Source organism: Triturus cristatus, chromosome 9, assembly GCF_964204655.1.
Source record: "Triturus cristatus chromosome 9, aTriCri1.1, whole genome shotgun sequence".
NCBI lineage: Eukaryota > Metazoa > Chordata > Amphibia > Caudata > Salamandridae > Triturus > Triturus cristatus.
The window spans coordinates 233844311-233867286 of NC_140592.1; the positions used below are offsets into that span (position 1 = coordinate 233844311).

General features: G+C 50.8%; 1 protein-coding gene across 2 annotated transcripts in view; it reads right to left on the bottom strand.

Annotated features, from left to right (window-relative positions):
• FBLN2 (fibulin 2) overlaps positions 1–22976 on the bottom strand; it is a 630642-nt gene that overhangs the window by 16096 nt on the left and 591570 nt on the right. For both annotated transcript variants that reach the window (XM_085624813.1, XM_085624812.1), the window contains one exon: positions 16918–17041. In XM_085624813.1, coding sequence (XP_085480939.1) covers positions 16918–17041 — 124 coding nt within the window. The remainder of the gene's footprint in view (positions 1–16917; positions 17042–22976) is intronic.

Sequence of the window (22976 nt, forward strand, 5' to 3'; positions counted from 1 at the left end):
GAGTCCTCCCAGCAGTGCCCTGAGACAGGAGGGGTGGGTGCCTATCACTCCCAGCAGTGCCCTGAGACAGGAGGGGTGGGTGCAGAGTCCTCCCAGCAGTGCCCTGAGACAGGAGGGGTGGGTGTGGAGTCCTCCCAGCAGTGCCCTGAGACAGGAGGGGTGTAACACATGTGTGTGAGGCCAGAATTATCCACATGCATACTGGCTACAAGGGAACATGTCCCCATGAACTCATGTCAACAGACTCCACACACAAGTACAGTGATCACCAAGGATGCCACGATTGTTGCAGGTGGACACATGGCCCTGCATGCATGGACAAAGTAGAAGGGCTCCGTCACACACACAGCTCATGTAGACACAGCTCTGCGCTAAACATTGGGAACACCCTGCAGGGAAGAAAGCTGGGTACACAGAGGAAGGAATACACCCTGGGACAAGTGCACCATGCAGTAACTGCTTACATGAACAAAGAAAGTTAGCCAACACCTTGTGATGGCACACAGATCCCAGGGTCCCACCAATGAGCAGTACACTACTACACATCCCACACACCCAAACCCTTACACACCACCCAAAACCATGTAGCAGCCCCACCAACACCAATACCAGCATAGCAGTAGTGTGATAATGAAAAAAAAATTAAGCTTTATTCAGCATGAGCACAATGTCCGTGGATCGCAGGCAGTTCAATCTTCACAAAGCCCATAGGGCAGTCAATGATTCTCAGCTGGATGGGGGACACAGTGGGATGCGTGTCCCCTACCTTGCCTGCACAGTCAAATGGCATCGTCTTCCACACTGGTGAGGGCATCAGGGGGGGGGGAAGCAACAGGCACCGCAGGGACATCAGGGCAAAGGGGCGGCGTTGTGGGTGCAGGGATGGAGGACTCCACCACAGGGGGTGGGGCAGGGCCAAAGGCGGAGGCCAGGATGGCACTACACACCTTAGCAAGGTCCTCCAGGGAGTCCCCTGCACCCGAAGGGACCTCATGCCCCAAGGAGGGGGGGGGGTCAGAGGGATGGGTCGCAGCGCCACTGGGGGAGGGTGGAGACAGGGGGGGAGACTCAACCACCCTGACCGGGGACCTCCTTGACCGCTTGCGTGGTGGTGTAACCGTGGGGCTCAGGGACAGAGCGGCCATGAAGGAGTCCTTGGGGGAGATGTGGCCAGGAGAGCTGAGGGGAGGGGATTTGGAGGGAGTGGACTGGGTGGAATGCGGACTCCCACTATGGCTGCGTGTCACACGTTTGCCCCCCGACCCAGTGGGTGTGCCTACCTCACCCTGTGTGTGCGTGTCAGGAGGAGTGCGGTGGACCTTCCCTGCTGGTGTGGTGCCCGTGTCCGTTGATGTGGGCGCATGCCGACGTCTGGGTGTACGTGGGACAGGCATGGGAGTGGGAAGTGTGGATGGGGCAGGGGTAGGTGGGGGGAGGTCGCGCTGCAGGAGACCCACTGCTGCAGTCAGTGTGGAGTCGATGGACCTCAGCAAGTTGCGTTGGTCAGCCTGCGATGAATGAATGCCCTCCAAGAAAGCCTCGATGTTAGTGAGGGTTTTGCCGTGGGCATGGAGGACATTAAGGATCACAGCCTGACCAACCTGCAGTTGCCGCTGGATGTCCACAGACTCTGCATTGGCGGCAGCAGTGGAGACAGGGGCAGGGGGTGCGGTGCCTGGCAGGAAGGAGACATGCTGTGACCGGGCACGCTGGGAAGGGACACGAGCAAGTGGGAGGCGGCTGATGGAAACTGAGGGGGCGGTGCGAGGTGTTGTTCCGCTGTCAGCTGCTGGTGCAGCCTCCGCCCACTCGGAGACATCGTCCTCGGACCTGTCAGCTTCGTAGTCTGATGTGCCAGTCGACAGGTCCTCGGCCACACTCTCCTCCGCCTCTGTCCCACTCGATGTGCCAGACCCGATGTCACGGCTGGCACTGGTGCTCGGTCCCTCCGCCTGGTCTGTGTCCATGTCTCCCTCTGTGTCCCCCGACGATGCTGTGGGCAGGGTGGAGAGACAGAAATTAATCAGACACCTGTACACATCTGTCACATGAGTCCAATCTACATAGGTAACATTGCATAGCCTGAAAAGGAAGATCCCTAACATCTACTGAACAGGGTACCGATGTAGGGCATGAAACACACAGTTGGTTGAGCCACCATGCCACTGAAATACCATGGAGAGCATGAGACAATAGCTAAAGACAGGAAACGGAGTCTGACATAGCACCCAGGCCCTGGGGACAATCCAGCACTGCATCTGCACCACACAGCGTTGGCGAAAATACCGATGACCAGGGACCATATCCATGAACTTGAGACACATGCTGCATAGGTAATGCTGAAAACATGCCCAACATGACTCGGTCACTGCACATTGCGTGTGTGTCCAGACACATCACACACTGCCCAGACCCGGCAAGTGGAAATCAGGATTTGACACATAGGCATTGTCCGCCCCAACAAGACCCTACACGAGGCAAATTGTTGAGACACAGGTGGCACCAACATCTCATAGTCTGGGTGATACACACAGGGGCAGGCAAAAAGCAAGATTGGACGCCAAACAGCCAAGGTGCGCCTGTACAAATAATGAGGTACCAGTGCCCATCCTCAGATGAGTATAACAAGACACACAGGCACTGGCAACTGTGAGTATGAAGAAGGACAATCAGGTCAGGCTGCACAGTGGACACCTGTACAAAATAGCACGTCAATATACATGGTGACAGGGGACAATGGCACAGAGCACAACCTACGCTGTAGACACTGAGATTGGCCACGTTTATGATGACACATACACCACTGAGGAAAAGGTGCCCCAGGGGACAGTAGTGGGCACGCAACTACATGCTACTGAATGGTAATGACTGCAACACACGTCACCATCCCTGCACTATGTGTATCGCACACTCATGCACATCATGTCACAGGCCACTACATAGGACATGCGCGCTGTAAGGCATGACACATGAGAGACCAACTCCCATGTCTGGAGTCAGCATCAGTGCCAACTGACATGGAACCCACATGCAGTGAACTTGACAGTGCACAGGCAAGGTCCCACAACCTGTTACACACCACCCCCACACATGATGCTACAGTCATTGTTCTCGTGGACAAAGCGCCAGCCTACATTACCTTGTGAAGGAGTGACTACACACAGACCAGGGAACACATTGCAAGGAGGGGAAGGGTGGCAGGGGCACAGCGCTATACTGGGGCAAACAGGATCTGCACAGCACCTTTAAACCCTGCCAGTGAATTCATGCTACTGTGCCCTTACAAATGCCGGTGACACACAACAAACACACATGTACCTACCCCCTTCCGGCTGCTGCATCGCCTGTAAGCGCCTCTCCAGGTCTGGAAAGACCACCGGCAGCACACGCCTGTGGAGGTGGCTCAGACGGCGGCGGCCGCGGTTCTTGTGGCTCTCAGGTGAGTCCCCCAGCAGGAGCCGTGCAATCCTCCGCGTCCAGCACCGGATATCCTGCCAGCGTTTCCTCACCTGGGGCAGGCTCCGCCTCCGACCATCCACACCCCTCACGGCACTGACGGCGGTCAGCCAGATCTGCTCCTTGGCAGTGGCGCCTACCTGTGAGGAGGAACAAGTGACACCACATCAATACACCAGCCACATGTCACAGAGAGACATATGGGTACAAATTAGCTGGTTACAACAAGGCATGTCATGCAGCCAACGCATTGCACCTTTGTCATAGGGACATCATCCCCTGGTGAGGGAAAAAGCAGTACGTGCCACAGTGGGTACACAGGTGGAATGATGGCAATGTCACAATCAATGATCAAGGCTCACACTGTGCATCACACCCACCCCTCCTGTCTCAGGGCACTGCTGTGAGTGATAGGCCCCCACCCCTCCTGTCTCAGGGCACTGCTGGGAGTGATAGGCCCCCACCCCTCCTGTCTCAGGGCACTGCTGTGAGTGATAGGCCCCCACCCCTCCTGTCTCAGGGCACTGCTGGGAGTGATAGGCCCCCACCCCTCCTGTCTCAGGGCACTGCTGGGAGTGATAGGCCCCCACCCCTCCTGTCTCAGGGCACTGCTGGGAGACATCAGGCACCCCCCCCCTGGGACCCCCCCGACAGTACATGGCATGTGTGTTACACCTGGACGCAATGGCAGAAGTCACTGTCACAACATAGGGACAGTCTGTGGCAGTGGCCTATGCACTCACCTGATACCCTGGTCGCCCATACAGCATGGAGTACTGTGGGAGGATCACATCCAGCAGAGCCATGTTCTCCTCCAGGGTGAATGGCTGTGTCCTCTCCACAGCCCTTGACATGGTTCCAGGGAATCAGTAGCAGCAGCTGGGTCGACGAATGCAAAGATGTGCAGGCAAGTGCTCCCTCATGGGACCTGGCTGCCTTATATGTGCCCTTCTGCCCAGTCTCATGCACAGGAGTACAGAGTGATTGGTCACTCACATTTGCATCCTATGTTTCCACCAATCCCTTCAAACCTAGCAGTCTGTGGGTTCTCTATCGGTTTCATTCTCCTGCATGATGTCAGCCCCACAAACACATTGCAACAAAGTAGAAGAATTCCAACTGACTTCTGCTGTGCACCTTCCAGAACAATTTCGAATTTTGAACTTGGTCTCCATGACAACCAGCATGCATGTAGGCCTTAATACTTGTCCCCTATGTAATTTGGAGCATCACACACAGGTACGATGCGTTTCGGGGCCCTAGGGCACCCCAAATGCATGGCAACGGCCCGTACATGCATGCCTACGCTCTCTATCACTATGGGTCTGCACGCGTATGCGTACCCGTAGTGTTACGGACCGTACACACGCATGTACGCTCTATATCACTATGGGTCTGCACGCGTATGCGTACCCGTAGTGGTACGGACCGTAAAAATGCCTGTACCCTCGCCATCACGATGGGTACACATACGGCAGCACTCCCACAGTGATTTGGAAACATGCACAGGCCCTCTCAGCAGCAGTACGGCGGTTTTTACACATCACTGTGGTGATAGGCGACACACATGTAGGAATAGGGCGGACATACTTGTCCATGGATGGACATACTTGTCCAGGAATGGACATCAAGGCATCGTCTGTGCATTACTACATGTGTGGGGCACAGGTGTCACAGGCTGTGATGTGGAACATGCCTCCTGAGTGGAGAAGGCACCAGATGTATGATGAGATGTGTACATGTGTACTGTGTGAGGGTGCAATGTGTGCCAGGCATGCCCTTGACTCCTTTGACATGTGTGCATGTGGGACTGCACACTTGGGGTGAGCGTCACTGGCATGGCACGGACACCAACACACGGAAGTGTCCCATGATGCCCGGTACAGGGGTCATGACACATGACTTGTCACTACCCACAGTGCACAATGTGACTATGTCATATATGTGTCCGGGATTTACATCAGGTTGATGTTGTAGCACCCTCAAAAGCTGCAGCCGTTGCAGCAACCAACATGTGGCTGTGTGTAGATTGTCATTGCACACTGTTCCCAACACCATGCCACATGTGTTATCGGATGTGAGGTGCACATGTATGCATGGGACACGGAGTAGCGTGACAAGGCCATGTCAGCAAACTCACAAGGAATGTGTGGTGAGTCATGACATGTGCACCTTCATGGCAAGGTGTGTGGGCTGGACTAGTGTAATGTCATGTGACCTGTGGCTCCAGTGTTCCGCTACCAGTCTCTGCAATCGGCATCACACTTCTGCTGATGTGTGGGTGTATGTCACTCCTGTCTTGCGTCGGGCAGTGCACTTGCACTGGGACACAGCTATTTCCATGGCGTGGCATGGGGAGGTTCTCAATCACCGTGTGTAGCTGGGTCTTGGAAGTAGTGTCACCTTGCATCCATACGTGTCCTGGGCATGTAGCACATGCCTGACTCCCTATGTGGCATGTGTGTATTGCCAGATTTACATGTGCTCAGTAGACATGAGTTGTTCTCGTAGTGCACTCACTCTTCCTTGTCACTTCCAAATTACTGCAGAGCGCCTCCTGTTGCCCGAAGAATTCCAGACTTGGCTACCATGCAGGAGAATGACAGGATCCGGCTCTACCGCTTCACCCAACCGTTGATTCTGGAGCTGACGGCGAGACTGGCACCACACCTGCAACCGCAGCACAGGTATCCGACGGCACTGACACCCCAGCTGAAGGTAATGGCTGCCCTACATTTTCTGGCCACGGGTACCTTCCAAAATACCATAGCTCATGTTGGTGGCATGTCCCAGAGCATGTTCAGCGGTGTGCTGCATGATTTCTTGGAGGCCATGTTGAATCACCTGGATGACTTCATCAAGTTCCCAACCCCTGAACAGATGACTGAGGTCAAGCGTGGATTCTATGCCCTGGGAGGGATGCCCCATGTCATTGGGTCCATAGATGGGACACATGTAGGTTTGGTACCACCACACGCACGGGAGGTGGCGTACCGCAATCGGAAGCACTACCACTCCATCAATGCCCTTGTGGTGTGTCTGTCCAATATGGTGATTTCACATGTCTGTGCTCGTTTCCCAGGATCAGCACACGATGCCTACATCATGAGGCGTAGCGGGATGCCTGATATGATGATGCAGCTGCGCAACGAACGTGCATGTGTTGTTGGTGGGTACAGTCTGTCTGTCCTGTATTCTGTATAGCCGACCAGCACGACCGCTACACCAGTTCTAACGATGTCCATGTGCTTCCCATGTAGGGGACGCTGGCTATCCCAACATGCCTTGGCTGCTGACACCTCTCCGCAACCCCATCACGCCGGCCCAGCTCCGCTATAACACCGCCCATGGCCGGACAAGGCGAGTGATAGAGAGGACGTTTGGCATGCTGAAGAGCCGATTCCGGTGCCTCCACAAGACCGGCGGTGCACTCCCTTATGCCCCGGCGAAGGTCTGCAAGATCTTCATGGTCTGCTGCATGCTGCACAACATGGCAGTTGAAAGAGCTGTGCCACCCATCCTGAATCAACATGACGAGGACCATCCACCCGTGGAGGACGAAGGGCTTGGCAATGGGGCTAGTGATGTGGAGGATGTGGAGCCGCAAGAGGACATCCGGACTCGGCTCATACGCGACTTCTTTGCTTAGTGGTGAGTACCAGGGTCTGAGTGTGCACGCATTGGTCCCCGTGTGGCATGCGTTGTGATGTGTGTCTCCACCTGCATGTATGGCACGTGGGTCAGAGGTGTGTGTGGGTGTGTCACTGGAGTGATGGTGGCAGTGATGGTAGTATTTCCCCAGTCATAATTGTGACCTAGCATGTTGTCATCCATACATGTGTCGATTAACTGCACATGCAAGTGGCTGTGCTTTTTGTGGCTGACTTCTTGTGTGTCTCTCTTCCCCAGGTACCTACGCATGCCGTTTGCTGGTTGCATTGTTGTGGCACTGCTATTCCTCATGGACATGACATCGTGGGCTGACTCAGCGTTACAGGCACGGACACGTTTGGAAGTCTCCATGGGGTAAGGGATGCATCTGGGGTGTATTGGGTGTGGCAGTTGTTCACGATGTGTGCACACTGCCCCGGTCGGGGTTTGGTTCCTCTGCAGACATGTGGCATCCCCATGGGACACGACATGCAGCTGGGTACACCGGAATAGATGGGCTGCCTGGTTGTCAGTCATCAGTGATGGGATAGTGGATTGTGATGATGGCATCAATGTGTGTGACACTGCCCTCGGACACATACGGTTAACATTGTCTTGACATGGCGTGGGACTTCCACATCAGCGGATGTATGGTGTATGGCAGGCTCTCCGTGAGCAGCTGTGGGTGTTTAGCTGTTAGCCGACGCTTGTGTGCCAGTTCCCTGGCTATCACGCATTTGTGCTGCAGAAGGGGGGTGCCAGTGTTGGAGCCACATGTTACTCCACATGATGTGTTCATGTGTACTTCAAGTTGCCTCTGCAATACCAATAACATGACTAATAAAGGTGTCCCTATGCCTCCAAGGTGCCTCTTCTCAGTCAGTGCTGGTGTGTTGGCACGGTGCATCCTGCATGTCTGGCATGGTATTCCCTGATTGTGGCTATGTGTCAATGTGTCGAGTGGCAAGATGCAAGCTGTGTGTGTGTGCTGAGACTGTGTATTGGGCATGATGTCCATGACTGTGTGGGTATTGTGACATGTGCCATCCCCATGCATCCAACGTTGTCCATGACCCCATTCTCTGCATCCACCGGACTCAAGCTTGCAGGACATGGTTCTGCCACCTGTCTACACATACCTGGGTGCCCCCCAGGACACGGGCCAGGATCCCTGACCTCTGCGCATGACTGTTGCTGTACTCAATGTGTCTGTCAGCACGGTTGTTCGGCCACCCCCTCAGCTGGTTCTGACCATCACGGGTGTGTATGGTGCTCCATGTCTGTCTTGCCTAATAAACTGTGACCCATGTGTCCTGTGCCAGACTCAGGCCCCAGGGTGTGGATGGTTGAAGTGAACAGATGACTCAGGCATGTTTAGACTGTACAAGACACATGTTAGGTAATAATGCTACCAGCAGGCATCTACTCTTAATAGTGTGATTTATTATTGGGGGGGGGGGGGGACAAAGTGAGGGGCTTTCCAGGATTAGGGAATCCAAAGTTCAGTAGGGGAGTTGGTGTCCTTGCCATTGGAAATCCTCAGAGTCCATGCCACAGTCTTTGTCAACATTGGTCAGCCAGTGACCAGCAGGGCCATGTGGCAGAGAATGTCTCTTGATGCTGTGATGCTGTTGCTCCAGTGGGCCAGGTGCCAGGCCAGGTGTCCTGGGAGATGGTGATGTAGCAGCCACCCTCACGGTCCTTTCCGTGGACGACCCGGCTTCCTGCGGGGAACCTCAGCAGCAGGCCGTGACGACGTCTGGGATGCTCCGTCGGATGTTTCCTCCTCCTCCTCATGATCCCTCCCTGTGGGTGGTGATGTTCTCCGCCTTCTGGCACAGGGAGGGTCGGCCATGGTGTCGGCCATCCGACGGAGTTCAGCGTGAATCCCCTGGGACGCCGTCACTTGCTCAGCCTGTCTGTCCTCCATCCTCCGTTGGTGTAGCTGTAGACAGGCTATTAGCTCCGCATGTTGCTGGGCCTGCTGGACCTTGATCCCCTCGAGGACGGACACAACCTGGGCCATGCCCGTGGTGTCCTGCCGGTATGAGTCCAGGATGTTACGGACATGGGAAAATACCGGATCCCCAGCCAACTGGTCAGGCTCGCGCCTCCGCCGTCCTCCACTCCCACCACCCCTGCCCACTTGCGTCTGGCCTGCACTTGTGGGAACATCGGGTCTCCGGGACCCCTGAGGGGTGGCATTGGCGTTGTCGCCTGCCTCCTCCTGGGTGCCCGGGACACCGTGTCCCTCCTGGCGAGCCTGGCTGCATTGTGGTGTTGGGGCAGGGATCCTGGGTGTCTCCTGGGATGTGGCAGGAGTGGGGGTGGTGGTTGGCATGGTTGTACCTGACGCAGGTGCTGCAGGTGGTTGGACACCAGAGGGGCCAGGTCGGTCGGGGTCGTCCGCAGAGTGGTGAGAGTGGTCGCTGCCGGTGGGATCGGTCTCCTGCAGATCCGGGTCCTGTGAGTGTTCCCCCCCAGTGTTGGGGGGTGCAGCACGACGTTGACCTGTGTGTGAGAGAGAAAATGTTAATTTTGATCCATGCAACATCCATGTTTCATCCGTTACAAAGTTGGCACATTTCCTCTTGGAATTAGGATCTGTCTTGCATTCCACTCACAGTGCACTTGTGCATGGGTGTGTCCCTTGGCCACCAATTTGGCCCCTTTAACTATGTGTGGCACAGTCTTACTTGCTGCGTCAAGTGTGACTGCAGTCAGCAGTGGAGTGTGCATGTGTGGCGAGCCATGCATTTGCGCCTTCCTTGTAGCACTGTACATGTGCACATGGAGTGGATCCACACACTTATATGATGCAGGTGGCTGTCCTTGTGCTCGTGTACAGGTTGTGACATGGCCCTGCATTTTGCCATGATGAAGAGGGGGGTTCTGGCACTGGCCACCCTTGTCTACATGCACGCAGTCCACCTGCTGACGAGCAGACATTCCCACACACCAAAGGACTGATTTGCTCTCCCTGTGTCTCCCTCCTTCTCTGTCCCCCTCTCCCTCCCTCTCTGTCCCCCTCTCCCTCCCTCTGTGTGTCAGCCTCCTCCCTCTGTCCATCTTCCTGTGTCTCCCTCCCTCTCTGTCCCCCTCTCCCTCCCTCTCTGTCCCCCTCTCCCTCCCTCTGTGTGTCACCCTCCTCCCTCTGTCCGTCTCCCTCCCTCTCAGTCCCCCTCTCCCTCCCTCTGTGTCCCCCTCTCCCTCCCTCCGTGTGTCACCCTCTGTCACCTTGGCCCAGCTTCCTGGGCACACACTGTTAGCAGATCTTTGAGTGGCCCTTGGCCTGTTGATGTGAGTTTGTTTCTGATCTCCAGGCACCCATTTTGTCTGCTGTGTGTCTGTGCGCTGCTGCTGTGGTGGTGTGTGCTGCCACTCTTTCACAATGTTGGCTGTTCATTAGCTGCTGTCATGTGCAAAACAGTGCCTTCACCCCCATGTGTTGATGCAAGGCGTCCGCCATTTGCTGGCAAGTCATTCCTGTGTTGGGACACAGTGTTTGTCTGGCTGTGACCTAGGCCATATGGGCAGAGGGCATTGTTGTCTGCTTTGGAGTCGCACTATGTGATTCTTGGTGCCCAGCCTCCCGCCATCCGGGTTACCGTGTCATGTGTTGTTGTCTTCTGTGGCCTGTGACTTGACATTGTCCAGCTGGGTGCATGGGGCATGGTGGCAGCAGTGGCATGTGCCTGCTCATGGAGTGTGGTTGAGTCATGCGATGGCTTGTGGTGGTTGCGTGCCTGTTATTAATTTTGGTTGTGGTTGCAGTTCCCCCCATGTGAGGTGCGTTGTTTGTGTACTCACCCGGGTCTCGGAGTCCTTCTACTCCTTCAACTGCCTCCACCGGCAGTATGGCCATCACCCTCTCCTCCCAGGGATGGTACTGTACAGGTCTGCGGGAGGGCCCTCCTCCGGTGGCGTTGGCCTGGTCGTGTTCCTCCTGCCTCTTGGCTCTGACCCTCCTCCGCAGATCGTACCACCTGTTCTGGCAATCCTGCTTGGTCCTCCTGGTGTCCGCAACAGCATTCACAGCATCGACGATGGTCTGCCACATGGCTGTTTTGGCTGCCTGGCTGGTGCTTCTGACCAATGTTCCAAAGATCTGTGGCTCGACTCTGAGGATTTGATCAACAAGGACCTCCAACTCTCGGTGACTGAACTTTGGATTCTTGGTAGTGGGCATGGTGAGGGATGTGGGTGGGGATGGTGTGGGTGTGGGGGGTGTGTGGATGTTGGGGGGGTGTGTGGATGGTTGTGTGTGTGTGTGAATGTGATGAGAGGGTGTTTGTGAGGGTGGTCGTGTGAAGGTGTGCAAGTGTAAGATGTGGTGTTGCTTGTAGTCTGGTTCTGTGGTGTCTGGCAGCAGTGAGTCTGTTGCAAAGGCTCATGGTTTGTGTGTGTGGGCCCTTTTCATTGGTCCATGGGTGGGTGTGGCATTGTTTGAATTTTGGGTGGGTGTGTTATAAGGAGTGGTGGTGTATTGGGCCTCTGTTTGTTTTTGACAGTTGCAGGTCAGTGATTGTGTTCTTTTAGTGGTTGTTGGCCATGTTTAGTGGCTGTGTGCCTTTCGAATGGTGTATTCTTGTGTTGTTTTGTTTTGTCCTTGTTGTGTACGTGCGTTTTGAGCGTGTGTACGGTGTGTACATGGGCCATTTGGTTGTACGATTATGTCCTTGTGTGTGGCTTTGTACGACTCGTACATGCGGTTGTGATGTTGGGGCATGGGGTGCGCTCCGTACTTAGGAGGTTGTGTTGGGGGTGCGCCAGGAACGTACTGGGGTGTAGGTACATGGTGGTACGACACGTACTGGGGTGGGGGTACGACTGGAACGTACTGGGGTGTACATAGACGGTGGTACGACACGTACAGGGGTGGGGGGGTGTACATTGACGGTGGTACGACACGTACAGGGGTGGGGGGTGTACATTGACGGTGGTACGACACGTACTGGGGTGGGGGTACGACTGGAACGTACTGGGGTGTACATAGACGGTGGTACGACACGTACAGGGGTGGGGGGGTGTACATTGACGGTGGTACGACACGTACAGGGGTGGGGGGGTGTACATTGACGGTGGTACGACACGTACAGGGGTGGGGGGGTGTACATTGACGGTGGTACGACACGTACTGGGGTGGGGGTACGACTGGAACGTACTGGGGTGTAGGTACATGGTGGTACGACACGTACTGGGGTGGGGGTACGACTGGAACGTACTGGGGTGTACATAGACGGTGGTACGACACGTACAGGGGTGGGGGGGTGTACATTGACGGTGGTACGACACGTACAGGGGTGGGGGGGGTGTACATTGACGGTGGTACGACACGTACAGGGGTGGGGGGGTGTACATTGACGGTGGTACGACACGTACTGGGGTGGGGGTACGACTGGAACGTACTGGGGTGTAGGTACCCGGTGGTACGACACGTACTGGGGTGGGGGTACGACTGGAACGTACTGGGGTGTACATAGACGGTGGTACGACACGTACAGGGGTGGGGGGGTGTACATTGACGGTGGTACGACACGTACAGGGGTGGGGGGGTGTACATTGACGGTGGTACGACACGTACTGGGGTGGGGGGGTGTACATTGACGGTGGTACGACACGTACAGGGGTGGGGGGGTGTACATTGACGGTGGTACGACACGTACAGGGGTGGGGGGGTGTACATTGACGGTGGTACGACACGTACTGGGGTGGGGGTACGACTGGAACGTACTGGGGTGTAGGTACACGGTGGTACGACACGTACTGGGGTGGGGGTACGACTGGAACGTACTGGGGTGTACATAGACGGTGGTACGACACGTACAGGGGTGGGGGGGTGTACATTGACGGTGGTACGACACGTACAGGGGTGGGGGGTGTACATTGACGGTGGTACGACACGTACAGGGGTGGGGGGGGTGTACATTGACGGTGGTACGACACGTACTGGGGTGGGGGTACGACTGGAACGTACTGGGGTGTAGGTACACGGTGGTACGACACGTACTGGGGTGGGGGTACGACTGGAACGTACTGGGGTGTACATAGACGGTGGTACGACACGTACAGGGGTGGGGGGTGTACATTGACGGTGGTACGACACGTACAGGGGTGGGGGGGTGTACATTGACGGTGGTACGACACGTACAGGGGTGGGGGGGTGTACATTGACGGTGGTACGACACGTACTGGGGTGGGGGTACGACTGGAACGTACTGGGGTGTAGGTACACGGTGGTACGACACGTACTGGGGTGGGGGTACGACTGGAACGTACTGGGGTGTACATAGACGGTGGTACGACACGTACAGGGGTGGGGGGGTGTACATTGACGGTGGTACGACACGTACAGGGGTGGGGGGGTGTACATTGACGGTGGTACGACACGTACTGGGGTGGGGGGGTGTACATTGACGGTGGTACGACACGTACAGGGGTGGGGGGGTGTACATTGACGGTGGTACGACACGTACAGGGGTGGGGGGGTGTACATTGACGGTGGTACGACACGTACTGGGGTGGGGGTACGACTGGAACGTACTGGGGTGTAGGTACACAGTGGTACGACACGTACTGGGGTGGGGGTACGACTGGAACGTACTGGGGTGTACATAGACGGTGGTACGACACGTACAGGGGTGGGGGGGTGTACATTGACGGTGGTACGACACGTACAGGGGTGGGGGGGTGTACATTGACGGTGGTACGACACGTACTGGGGTGGGGGTACGACTGGAACGTACTGGGGTGTACATAGACGGTGGTACGACACGTACAGGGGTGGGGGGGTGTACATTGACGGTGGTACGACACGTACAGGGGTGGGGGGGTGTACATTGACGGTGGTACGACACGTACTGGGGTGGGGGTACGACTGGAACGTACTGGGGTGTAGGTACACGGTGGTACGACACGTACTGGGGTGGGGGTACGACTGGAACGTACTGGGGTGTACATAGACGGTGGTACGACACGTACAGGGGTGGGGGGGTGTACATTGACGGTGGTACGACACGTACAGGGGTGGGGGGGTGTACATTGACGGTGGTACGACACGTACTGGGGTGGGGGTACGACTGGAACGTACTGGGGTGTAGGTACACGGTGGTACGACACGTACTGTGGTGGGGGTACTACTGGAACGTACTGGGGTGTGGGTAGACGGGGCTATGACACGTACTGGGGTGGGGGTGTGGCTCGAACGTACTGGGGTGTAGGTACACGGGGGGTACGACACGTACTGGGGTGGGGGTACGACTGGAACGTACTGGGGTGTAGGTAGACGGGGCTATGACACGTACTGGGGTGGGGGTGTGGCTCGAACGTACTGGGGTGTAGGTACACGGGGGGTACGACACGTACTGGGGTGGGGGTGCGACTGGAACGTACTGGGGTGTACATAGACGGTGGTACGACACGTACAGGGGTGGGGGGGTGTACATTGACGGTGGTACGACACGTACTGGGGTGGGGGTACGACTGGAACGTACTGGGGTGTACCTAGACGGGTGGGGGTATACATATACGGGGGGTACGTGTCGGACGTACGGGGGCTGGGGGGAGTGTTGGGCGCGTATGCGGGCACATGTCTCCATGGTTGCTATAGGTGTTCGGTGCGGACGGTGTTTTTTCCATACGGTTGTAGGCTCGGACGCACGGGATGGATCGTGATTCCTCGGTCGGACTTGGATTTTTACGTTTGTAAGGTAAATCGTCCGAGGACGTGTCGGACACATTTTCCGACCCGAGGACGTGTGAGGAATGATTCCCGGTGCGGTTCGTATGGACTTTTTACCATGCGAATCGTGATTGCCAGTTCGTACGGCACTTGTACGATTCGTACGGTAAAAAGACCCGATACGAGTCGCACGGGGGAATTTTTTACCGGATCGTGATCGGCACCTATATGTTTTTTCTTCGTTTCAAGTGTATGGTATATGCTTGCAATAAAAAATAAAAAATAACAATCTTACTACATTCCTAGGACCAGACCTAGTGGCTTTGCCAATGCTTATTTCTACATTGGTAGTGTAGTAGTCCGACAGATAAAAGGTTGATAAAAACAGAATAACAAGTGAAAGCAGACGAGCAGGACATTATGAACTCTTATGAGCTGGACAAAGAGGTCTAGGCAAAGTAGAAAAGGAGTGTAAAAACAAGAACATGAAACACTGCATTGCTTGCTTTAGCTAAGAGCTGAATTGGCATTGTCAATGCAGGTACTAAGTTCCATTTTCTGACCAATCTTCACAGAACTTTAGCGCCTTCGTGTTGGTTAACTTAGAACAGTTCTATCATTGTTGATGTTTTTGAATAGAGGAGTAGGGGACTGCCGGGTGCAAAATATCAAAACAGTATGTTTTCCTCCAAGACAACTTTTGGAGCTAAAGGCTGTTTAGCTTTGCACTATTAGCAGGCTGATCAATTCTTTGGGAGGCCTGTGCACTGCATTCCAATCCGCCATCCGCAAGCATCTTTATGTATCCACATGTGGTTTATTTTCAAGAACAGAGGTCTTATTGTAAATAGCCTCCATTGACTACTAAATTGCTTGAGGGGCCTAGGTAAGTTAAGACCTACAAATGTTGCCAAATTTGGGGTGCTATTTCTAAAGTGAGTTGCTATAGGGATTAAGAAATACAGAGGTTCTAAATAGACAAAAAGTTAATTAGTGAAAGTGTATGTTTGTTGACATACACCTTTATGGAAATTACTGTTGCCAGGGTTTGGCATCTCCTCCTGCCTCCCAGATCAGGAGATGGATATTTTGAGGCCCACCTACCTGCAGGACCAGCACAGTCCTGCACCTTCTCCTCCCCAGCAGAAAGTGCCCCCACCGTTGCACAGGATGCACTTTTGACAAAGCTGAATTCTGAGCAGGCTGCCATTATATTGCTGTCTACTCTGAATTCTTTTTTGATTTTCAGACCAAGCTCTCCTCCCAATATTGTTGTTTGTTTCCGAAGAACAAAAAAAAACATTCCCTTACATTCAAGGGGTTCCCTCCTTGTTTGTCAGGTCAGTTTTCTCCTTTTCCGCCAGTTGCTGATGCTGGACCCTAAATAGTTCTGGCATACACCACTCTGACCGAACAACCCTCTTGCAGATGGGCTGCCAGTCAATGTTTCCAATGGCAAGCTTAGCTGAAGCGGAGGTTGCTAAACATCTACATAGGACGTGACTCACAGGTTTGGCAGAGCTAGAGTCCATTCAATTCATGGTTCGACTCCTGCTATCCCAAATTCTGCTTAAATTTGTTATTCTCTATAGATAGATATGTTGGAGGCTTGCATCTTTCTTCCCCTCGAGGTATCACTCAGTCATATCTTACAACACCAGATGCTATGCAAGATATGAATGAAGGCATTGGGGTCTGGGATAATCTGGTGGGAGATCTCACCACCACCTCTTTCAATGAGGATGAATCACCAGAGAGCTGCCTCCTCCTTCATTGGGATTGGAAAAAGGTAGTCACAAAGGGATTAGGGAGGATGTGACGAGGGGCATCAATCCAAATACGGACTCCCACCTCATAAGATGGAAGTGACTGACACCAGTTTTACATCTCTGCAATGTGAGGTTGGGCAGAGGCATGATAAAAGTGGAGATTTTGTAATTAACTCTAAGTCTACCTAGTAGGAAATATTGGTGGTGGAAGACTAGCACATTTCCCTGATAAGGTTTAATATTTGCCATGGTAAGAAACTTTAAAAATTTAACTTAAAGGGCTTATAACAACACAGACATGTTGTGTAGTCCTGTAATGCACATTTTTCTTATTTCAGTAATGGAGGAGTAAACACTTACATGTCTGCTACTTTTCTGTAGTTATCAGGACACACAAATGATAGACATCTGTAGCTGCCTTGTATGTTGTAGCAAGACTCCCCCGATGAACAGTTGTGGGATCCTATAGAACATTCATCAATGTCTGAAGAGAAAAGAAAAGAAAATATCAATATTTGTTCTCATATAAAGGAAAAAACCTTTGTCATTATCTAGAACATTTATTGAGAATCAAAAATCAAAAAAACACTCTCATTCAAACAAATATACACAATCATTATTATTTAATATCACATATTTAGCTCCATATACTATTGCTTCCAATACATAGTTCTACATACCTTTCTGCTAGTTGACATAGATGATGCACAAAGACAAAAATGATGCGATTGGTTTAAAAAAAATTGTTAGGCTCAATATTGATTCACCATAAAAGTACAGGCTTTAACTCATGACAAGAAAACATTAAATAGCACTTCATCGAAATTGTGGTACATACCTTGGCCTACTACATTACTAAATATATTTCAGTAAGAGGGAAACAGCCACACCTGATAAAATATTTAAAAACAGCCTGGATATTAAAACTCATAACATGCAAATAGGCCACATAATGAATAAGAGGATTAGGCTTTCCAATACAGATTTCCCCCCTACAAATAAGACAGTATTAAAACAGAGTAACAGGCCCAATGATAAATTAAAATCCTGCATAATCTCTATAACTCAGTTTCCAATAGCACAAATCTGATTAAAAAAGGTATACGTGTATCTCATCAGATCCTCCTAAAATACAATGCAACGAAACATAAAGTGCATTTGACCTCACAAGAGCTTACAGAACAATATTTTCCCTAGTATAAATGGCACCCCATAAAAAAGAGGCAATACTGAAACATATCAGTGGATCTGTCAAAGTACATACACTTTTGGGCAGTCTTGTGATCCCCAATGTTATTTGCAACAAAAAAAGGCTTCAAAATAATATCTCTGCAGTTCTTCATCAATCCTGCAAAAAAGCATAAAGTTCTTAGTGCTTTGCTTTGAGGTATCATCACATGGACAAGGGCACCAATAAATCGGTCTCTATTTCATAACTGAAAAAGCGACAACAAAAAGTGTGATATACCTAGCCGCAGCCTTGTTAAAACAAATTGATGCTGGGGCCGTGAGATTATGGACAAGTATGGCTGAAAACCTTCCTCAGAGGGTTGACATATATAGTGCAACTATAGGTTTCGTACCTTCACTAAGCATCCTATTTTCTGCCCTTGTGCCTAAGAGTAAAGTTTTTTTCCATTCTTATGCAAAGTGATGATGTGTGGTGATTTAATCAGAGAGTGAAAATATAGCCACATAAATATTTCATTAATCTGGGCAAGCCAGGGTATATTAAAAACATGATCAGGTGCTAAGCAGTCCATGATAATAGCTCTTGTTTTCAGTTTTGGCCCAGATTGACTGCCAGAGCAAAATTGGCTTAAGTGTAAGTAAATCTTCCAGATAGGTTAACTCGACCTCTTTGTGGGTGATATATGTTGAGGTAGAGGAGGGGATACTTGCCAACCATTTGATGAAGACGTTCTCTTAGGTCTGCAAAGGGCCGCACGATGCGTGGCCCCAAATTCCTCCTCCATACATGGCAATTGATAATGCTTTGGATTTGTATATATTAATTATTTCTTATAGGCCGACTGCCCAGATTAGAGAATCTAAATATCCCCTCGCAAATCCTAATCATTAGGTCTCGCCTGAGCCAGCGCAGGCGTTGCTCTGGCGAGACATTTAGTGTGTGGGCTTTAAAAAGCCGACCACAGCTTTTTGGCTGGCATAGAGCGTGCGGTTAAGCGCACAATGATGAGCAGAGGTGCCATCAGGCTTTCCTCTCTCGTCATGGTGCGCGCACATCGCACGTCACTTGCCCGACGTGGTGCTGCAGCTCCTTTCACTTTTGCCGTTTCGTGCGTGCGCGCGCGCCTGCACCACGTGCGTGTTTTTTTTTCTTTTCTTTTAGTGCACGCGCGCTCACAACTCACAGGTTTTGTTTTTTTAACTTTCTAATACAGAAGCCCTCTAACCATCGATCTGCAGAAACCTGAACGGTGAACACTTCTGGTAATTTCTGTTGAAATCCAAAACTTGGTGCTCTGTATGTAAAACCAGCGATGGTTGAACATGCCACATACCTCACGGTTCTCCTCTAAAGATTAAAGAGATGTAACTTTGGAGCACTTTTTAATGGTAGATTGCATAAACTTTACACCGCACAGTGTCATTTTGCACCGACATTTCCACCGAGCAGCTAGTGTTCGAAGAGGACATTCTTGCACTGCAGGTCACTGCGGACGTGGCAGCGGGAATGTTCTGTGTCATACACTGTTATGCAAGGGAGTCCTTTACATTAAACATAACATTGAGAACGGGCCTCCTTGGCCATCTGTGACCATGTGTCTGTCGCTCCAGAGTGCACAGTTTACTACACAGGAATTAATACCGCTGGTGAGATAATTAACCCGGGGTCCAACATATAAATATATCACAGCTCCTGAGTGGATTATGAAGCAAGGATGCAAGCTCAGTGCGTGGGCTCCTCTGTGTGCTGCTGCCACACGCAGGAAGACGCTATACCTCTGTAGCAGCCTGCCTGTACCCCAGATATAACAAAACCCTCAAACCATGCCGTTGCTACAAAACCATTCACCTATGATGCTCAACCTCTAGGAACCACACCAGGTACCGCTAGTACCACTGTTGGCTGGTAACCTGGCCAGTTCGACAAAAGGAAAAACAGCATGCTGCCAGGCTATATAAACATCTTAAGAAGTGCTTTAAATGACGCGAAAAGGCGGGAGTTCCTCAAAGGGACTTGAACAAAGAAGCAAAATGAAGCATATTTCCCTAGAGGTGTGGATTTTGTAATTAAGGATATGACTTAAAGTAGAAGAACTGAAATTTGGAGTGGAAATGTTTCAATTCCACATTAAACATAGAACTACTAAGGTGAAGTCAATACTACAAAGGTCTTTGTAGGAGGTAGTGGTCTTTGCAGTGTTTCAATAACTCCAGTTCTTCCCTTCACACTGCTGTCCTATGCAGTCCCTCTGTTACTTCCAACTTTCATCATTTTGAAATCCTCCCTCTGCAGACCTCACACATCATGTCTTTGCTCTTCAGTGCCGTATTTCAGCTCCTCTGTATAACCTACTCCCGTAACCACACAAACCACCCATTATCTTGCCTCTAAAAGTGCTGTCAATATTTCAACCCTCACATTGCCTTCAGCCTCGGCTCCAAAGTTATTAATTGTCCTTATCATAAACACCGACGGACAATCTTAACTTATCCAGGCCTTTCAAAGGCGGCTCAGTACACAGCACGCACTATACAAAGTCCAAAGTTACATGAATAAATCTTCAAAAACACCATGACCCACATGCATCAAAGCAAAAACCGGTCGCAAACTGGCAGATTCTCAGAATCTGCCCCTTTGCTACCGGTATTTTTGCATTTGGGATGCATCATCCCAAATGCAAAAATCGCAATTTAAGTAATCTCTAAATTGCGATTACTTAAATTGCCATTGCATTTAAGGAATCGGAAATTGAGATTCCTTAAATGCAATGCATTAAAGTAAAGAAACTAGCGATTTCGCTAATAGGGGGAGCAAATTACCATGAAGTTGAACTTCATGGTAATTTGCAAAAACTTTTAAAAATGCACTAAAGTGCATTTTTCAAAGTTCCATTTTACACACACACATGCCCTTGGGGCATGTGTGTGTGCAAGATGTACTCATATGAAGATTTCAGGGGTGCAACAGGGTGTCCTTTTGACACCCTGGCACCCTTGAAATTGCATTCTCAATTTGCGATTCTCTAATTGAGAATCGCAAATTGAGAATGTCTTCCCATTCATTCCTATGGGCCTCTAGGCCCATAGGAATGAATGGGGAGGCATTCCGTAATTGCGACTCGCAATTTGCGAGTCGCAATTGAGGAATGTTTAGAAATCGCTATTTTTTAAGCGATTTCTACATACATAGCCTTTTGCTATTCCTTATTAGCGAATCCTTATTTTTCGCTAATAAGGAATCACAAATGGCATTGTTGATGCATGTGCCAGTATATCTAGAAAAAGCAAATATTCTTAAATTCTGCAAGGTTATATAAAACATGTGAAATAAAAACTGCAGAGTGATATGGCTTACCATGAGGGTTTTCAGTCTTTGTTTATTTTATTTTTAAACTTTTACATTTAAGGATATATATTTGGGGCCTGAAAGGAACCCATTTCAAAGTCAGTTTTAATTACCAGTGGGTCTGAGACCCAACAGGACCCGCCCCACTTAAAGCCTTGGTGATAAGCATTAACTGATGAGATCTGTGTTTAACTCACACATCAAAAGATTCTATCCTTGTCGTTATGATAGCCTTTATCCTTCTACTGTTGGTATAAAAAGTACCACTGAACTGGGAAATACCTGTTCCTGTCAGTAGTGCTACAAAGCCAGTGCTGTGCGATGTCCTTTTCTGTGCTAAAGAATGGCAGCAGACATTGTGCCTTTTAATTTACAGAGCCTTAACGTGTGTTTTGTATTTTCTCGGTAAGGCAAAGTTGGTTACTTTTTTTTTTTTTGCTCCAGTGGTCGTCTCTAGCTTTCTATTACATAGCCAAACTCTGGGTTATAGATTACATATTTCAAAAAAGGCTATGCAGTTAAACTATTAATGCACTAGATTTTCGTTTGTAAAATTTAACATTGAAATGCACTGCTCCTTCCTGTGCCTGTTATTTTCCTAGGATGTCCAACTCATACGCCATTGCTTTTCTTGTAGCCGTGCGTTTGTCGTACCCCTCTCCACGTGTTTTGCTTTGTTTGTCTTACAGTCTGGGCTAAGTCCCCCTATACCCCCCGCATTACTTTCCTCGTCACCTTGTCTCGTCATTGTCCTGCTTTTATCGCTGTACATTTCTTTTCTTGTACTCCTGGTCTGCTCTTATCCCAATATGTTGCTTTATTTGTCTTTCAGTCCCGTGTTTGTCCTTTCTTTATCTCAGGGAACTGTTGTTCTTGTAGTCCTATCCATTGTCTGTCCTGCTCAAAATTCCCTGAATTGGTTTTCATGTATTTTTGAGACCTCTTGCTGTCCTGCCCTTATTCTCGATGTATTTCTTTATGTCGTCATTCTCAGTCGTTGTCATGTACTCCTGTTTGCCCTCTTCCTGCTTCAATGCATTGCTTTTCTGTCATCTTGTCGTGCACCTGCTATGTTCCCGTCCCAGTGAAGTGCCATGTTTCTCTCCCAGTGAAGCGCTGCGTTTCTCTCCGAGTGAAGCTATGGTTTTATCTTCTGCACGAGGAGAAAACACATGGGAGCCCCTTAGCATCCTGCAAACATCCACACTTCTCTACTGCACAGCTTAGAAACATTGGCAAAGTCAATAGCTCTACCTAAACACTTATAAGGCCCCCCAATGCATAGCCGATAGGGCTCGCCTTTAGGACATTATAAGTGTTTAGGTATCCAGCACAATATCCTTGATTAAACAACATCAAGTGTTGCATGGCTAAACACTTATAAGGTCCCAAAAGCGAGACCTATTGGCTATGCCAATGCTTGTTTTTATCTTGTGTTTTGTACATGGTTTCCCCAGGAACCATTGCTAGTAAATAATATACCCAGAAAGTGCCAACCCTCACATTCGGAAAGCCTTTAATGAAATGAGTTCTACATTCCTGGGGTTTTACTTTTATCCCACAAATCAGTGAGAAAGTCTTAATGCTGTTAATCTTTAGCATCCTCTCCTCTATATAGTCAGCAAATGCGTCCATCAGCCTCTGAAAACCGACAGGAGTTCTTGACATCAATACCTCGGCATAGAGTAACACAGGGACCAAACAACCGGCAATTAAAGGTGCATCTGCCTGAAGAGTTCTGAGGGCACCATCAACCCCATTAATATAGAGGGAAAACAAAAATGGGACCAAAAAAGTCTCAAAAGCAAACACCATTTCTACACAGTTCCAGCCCCATAAGTTAGTCTGAGATGCCCATTGCTTGCCACAAAATGTGTTTTAA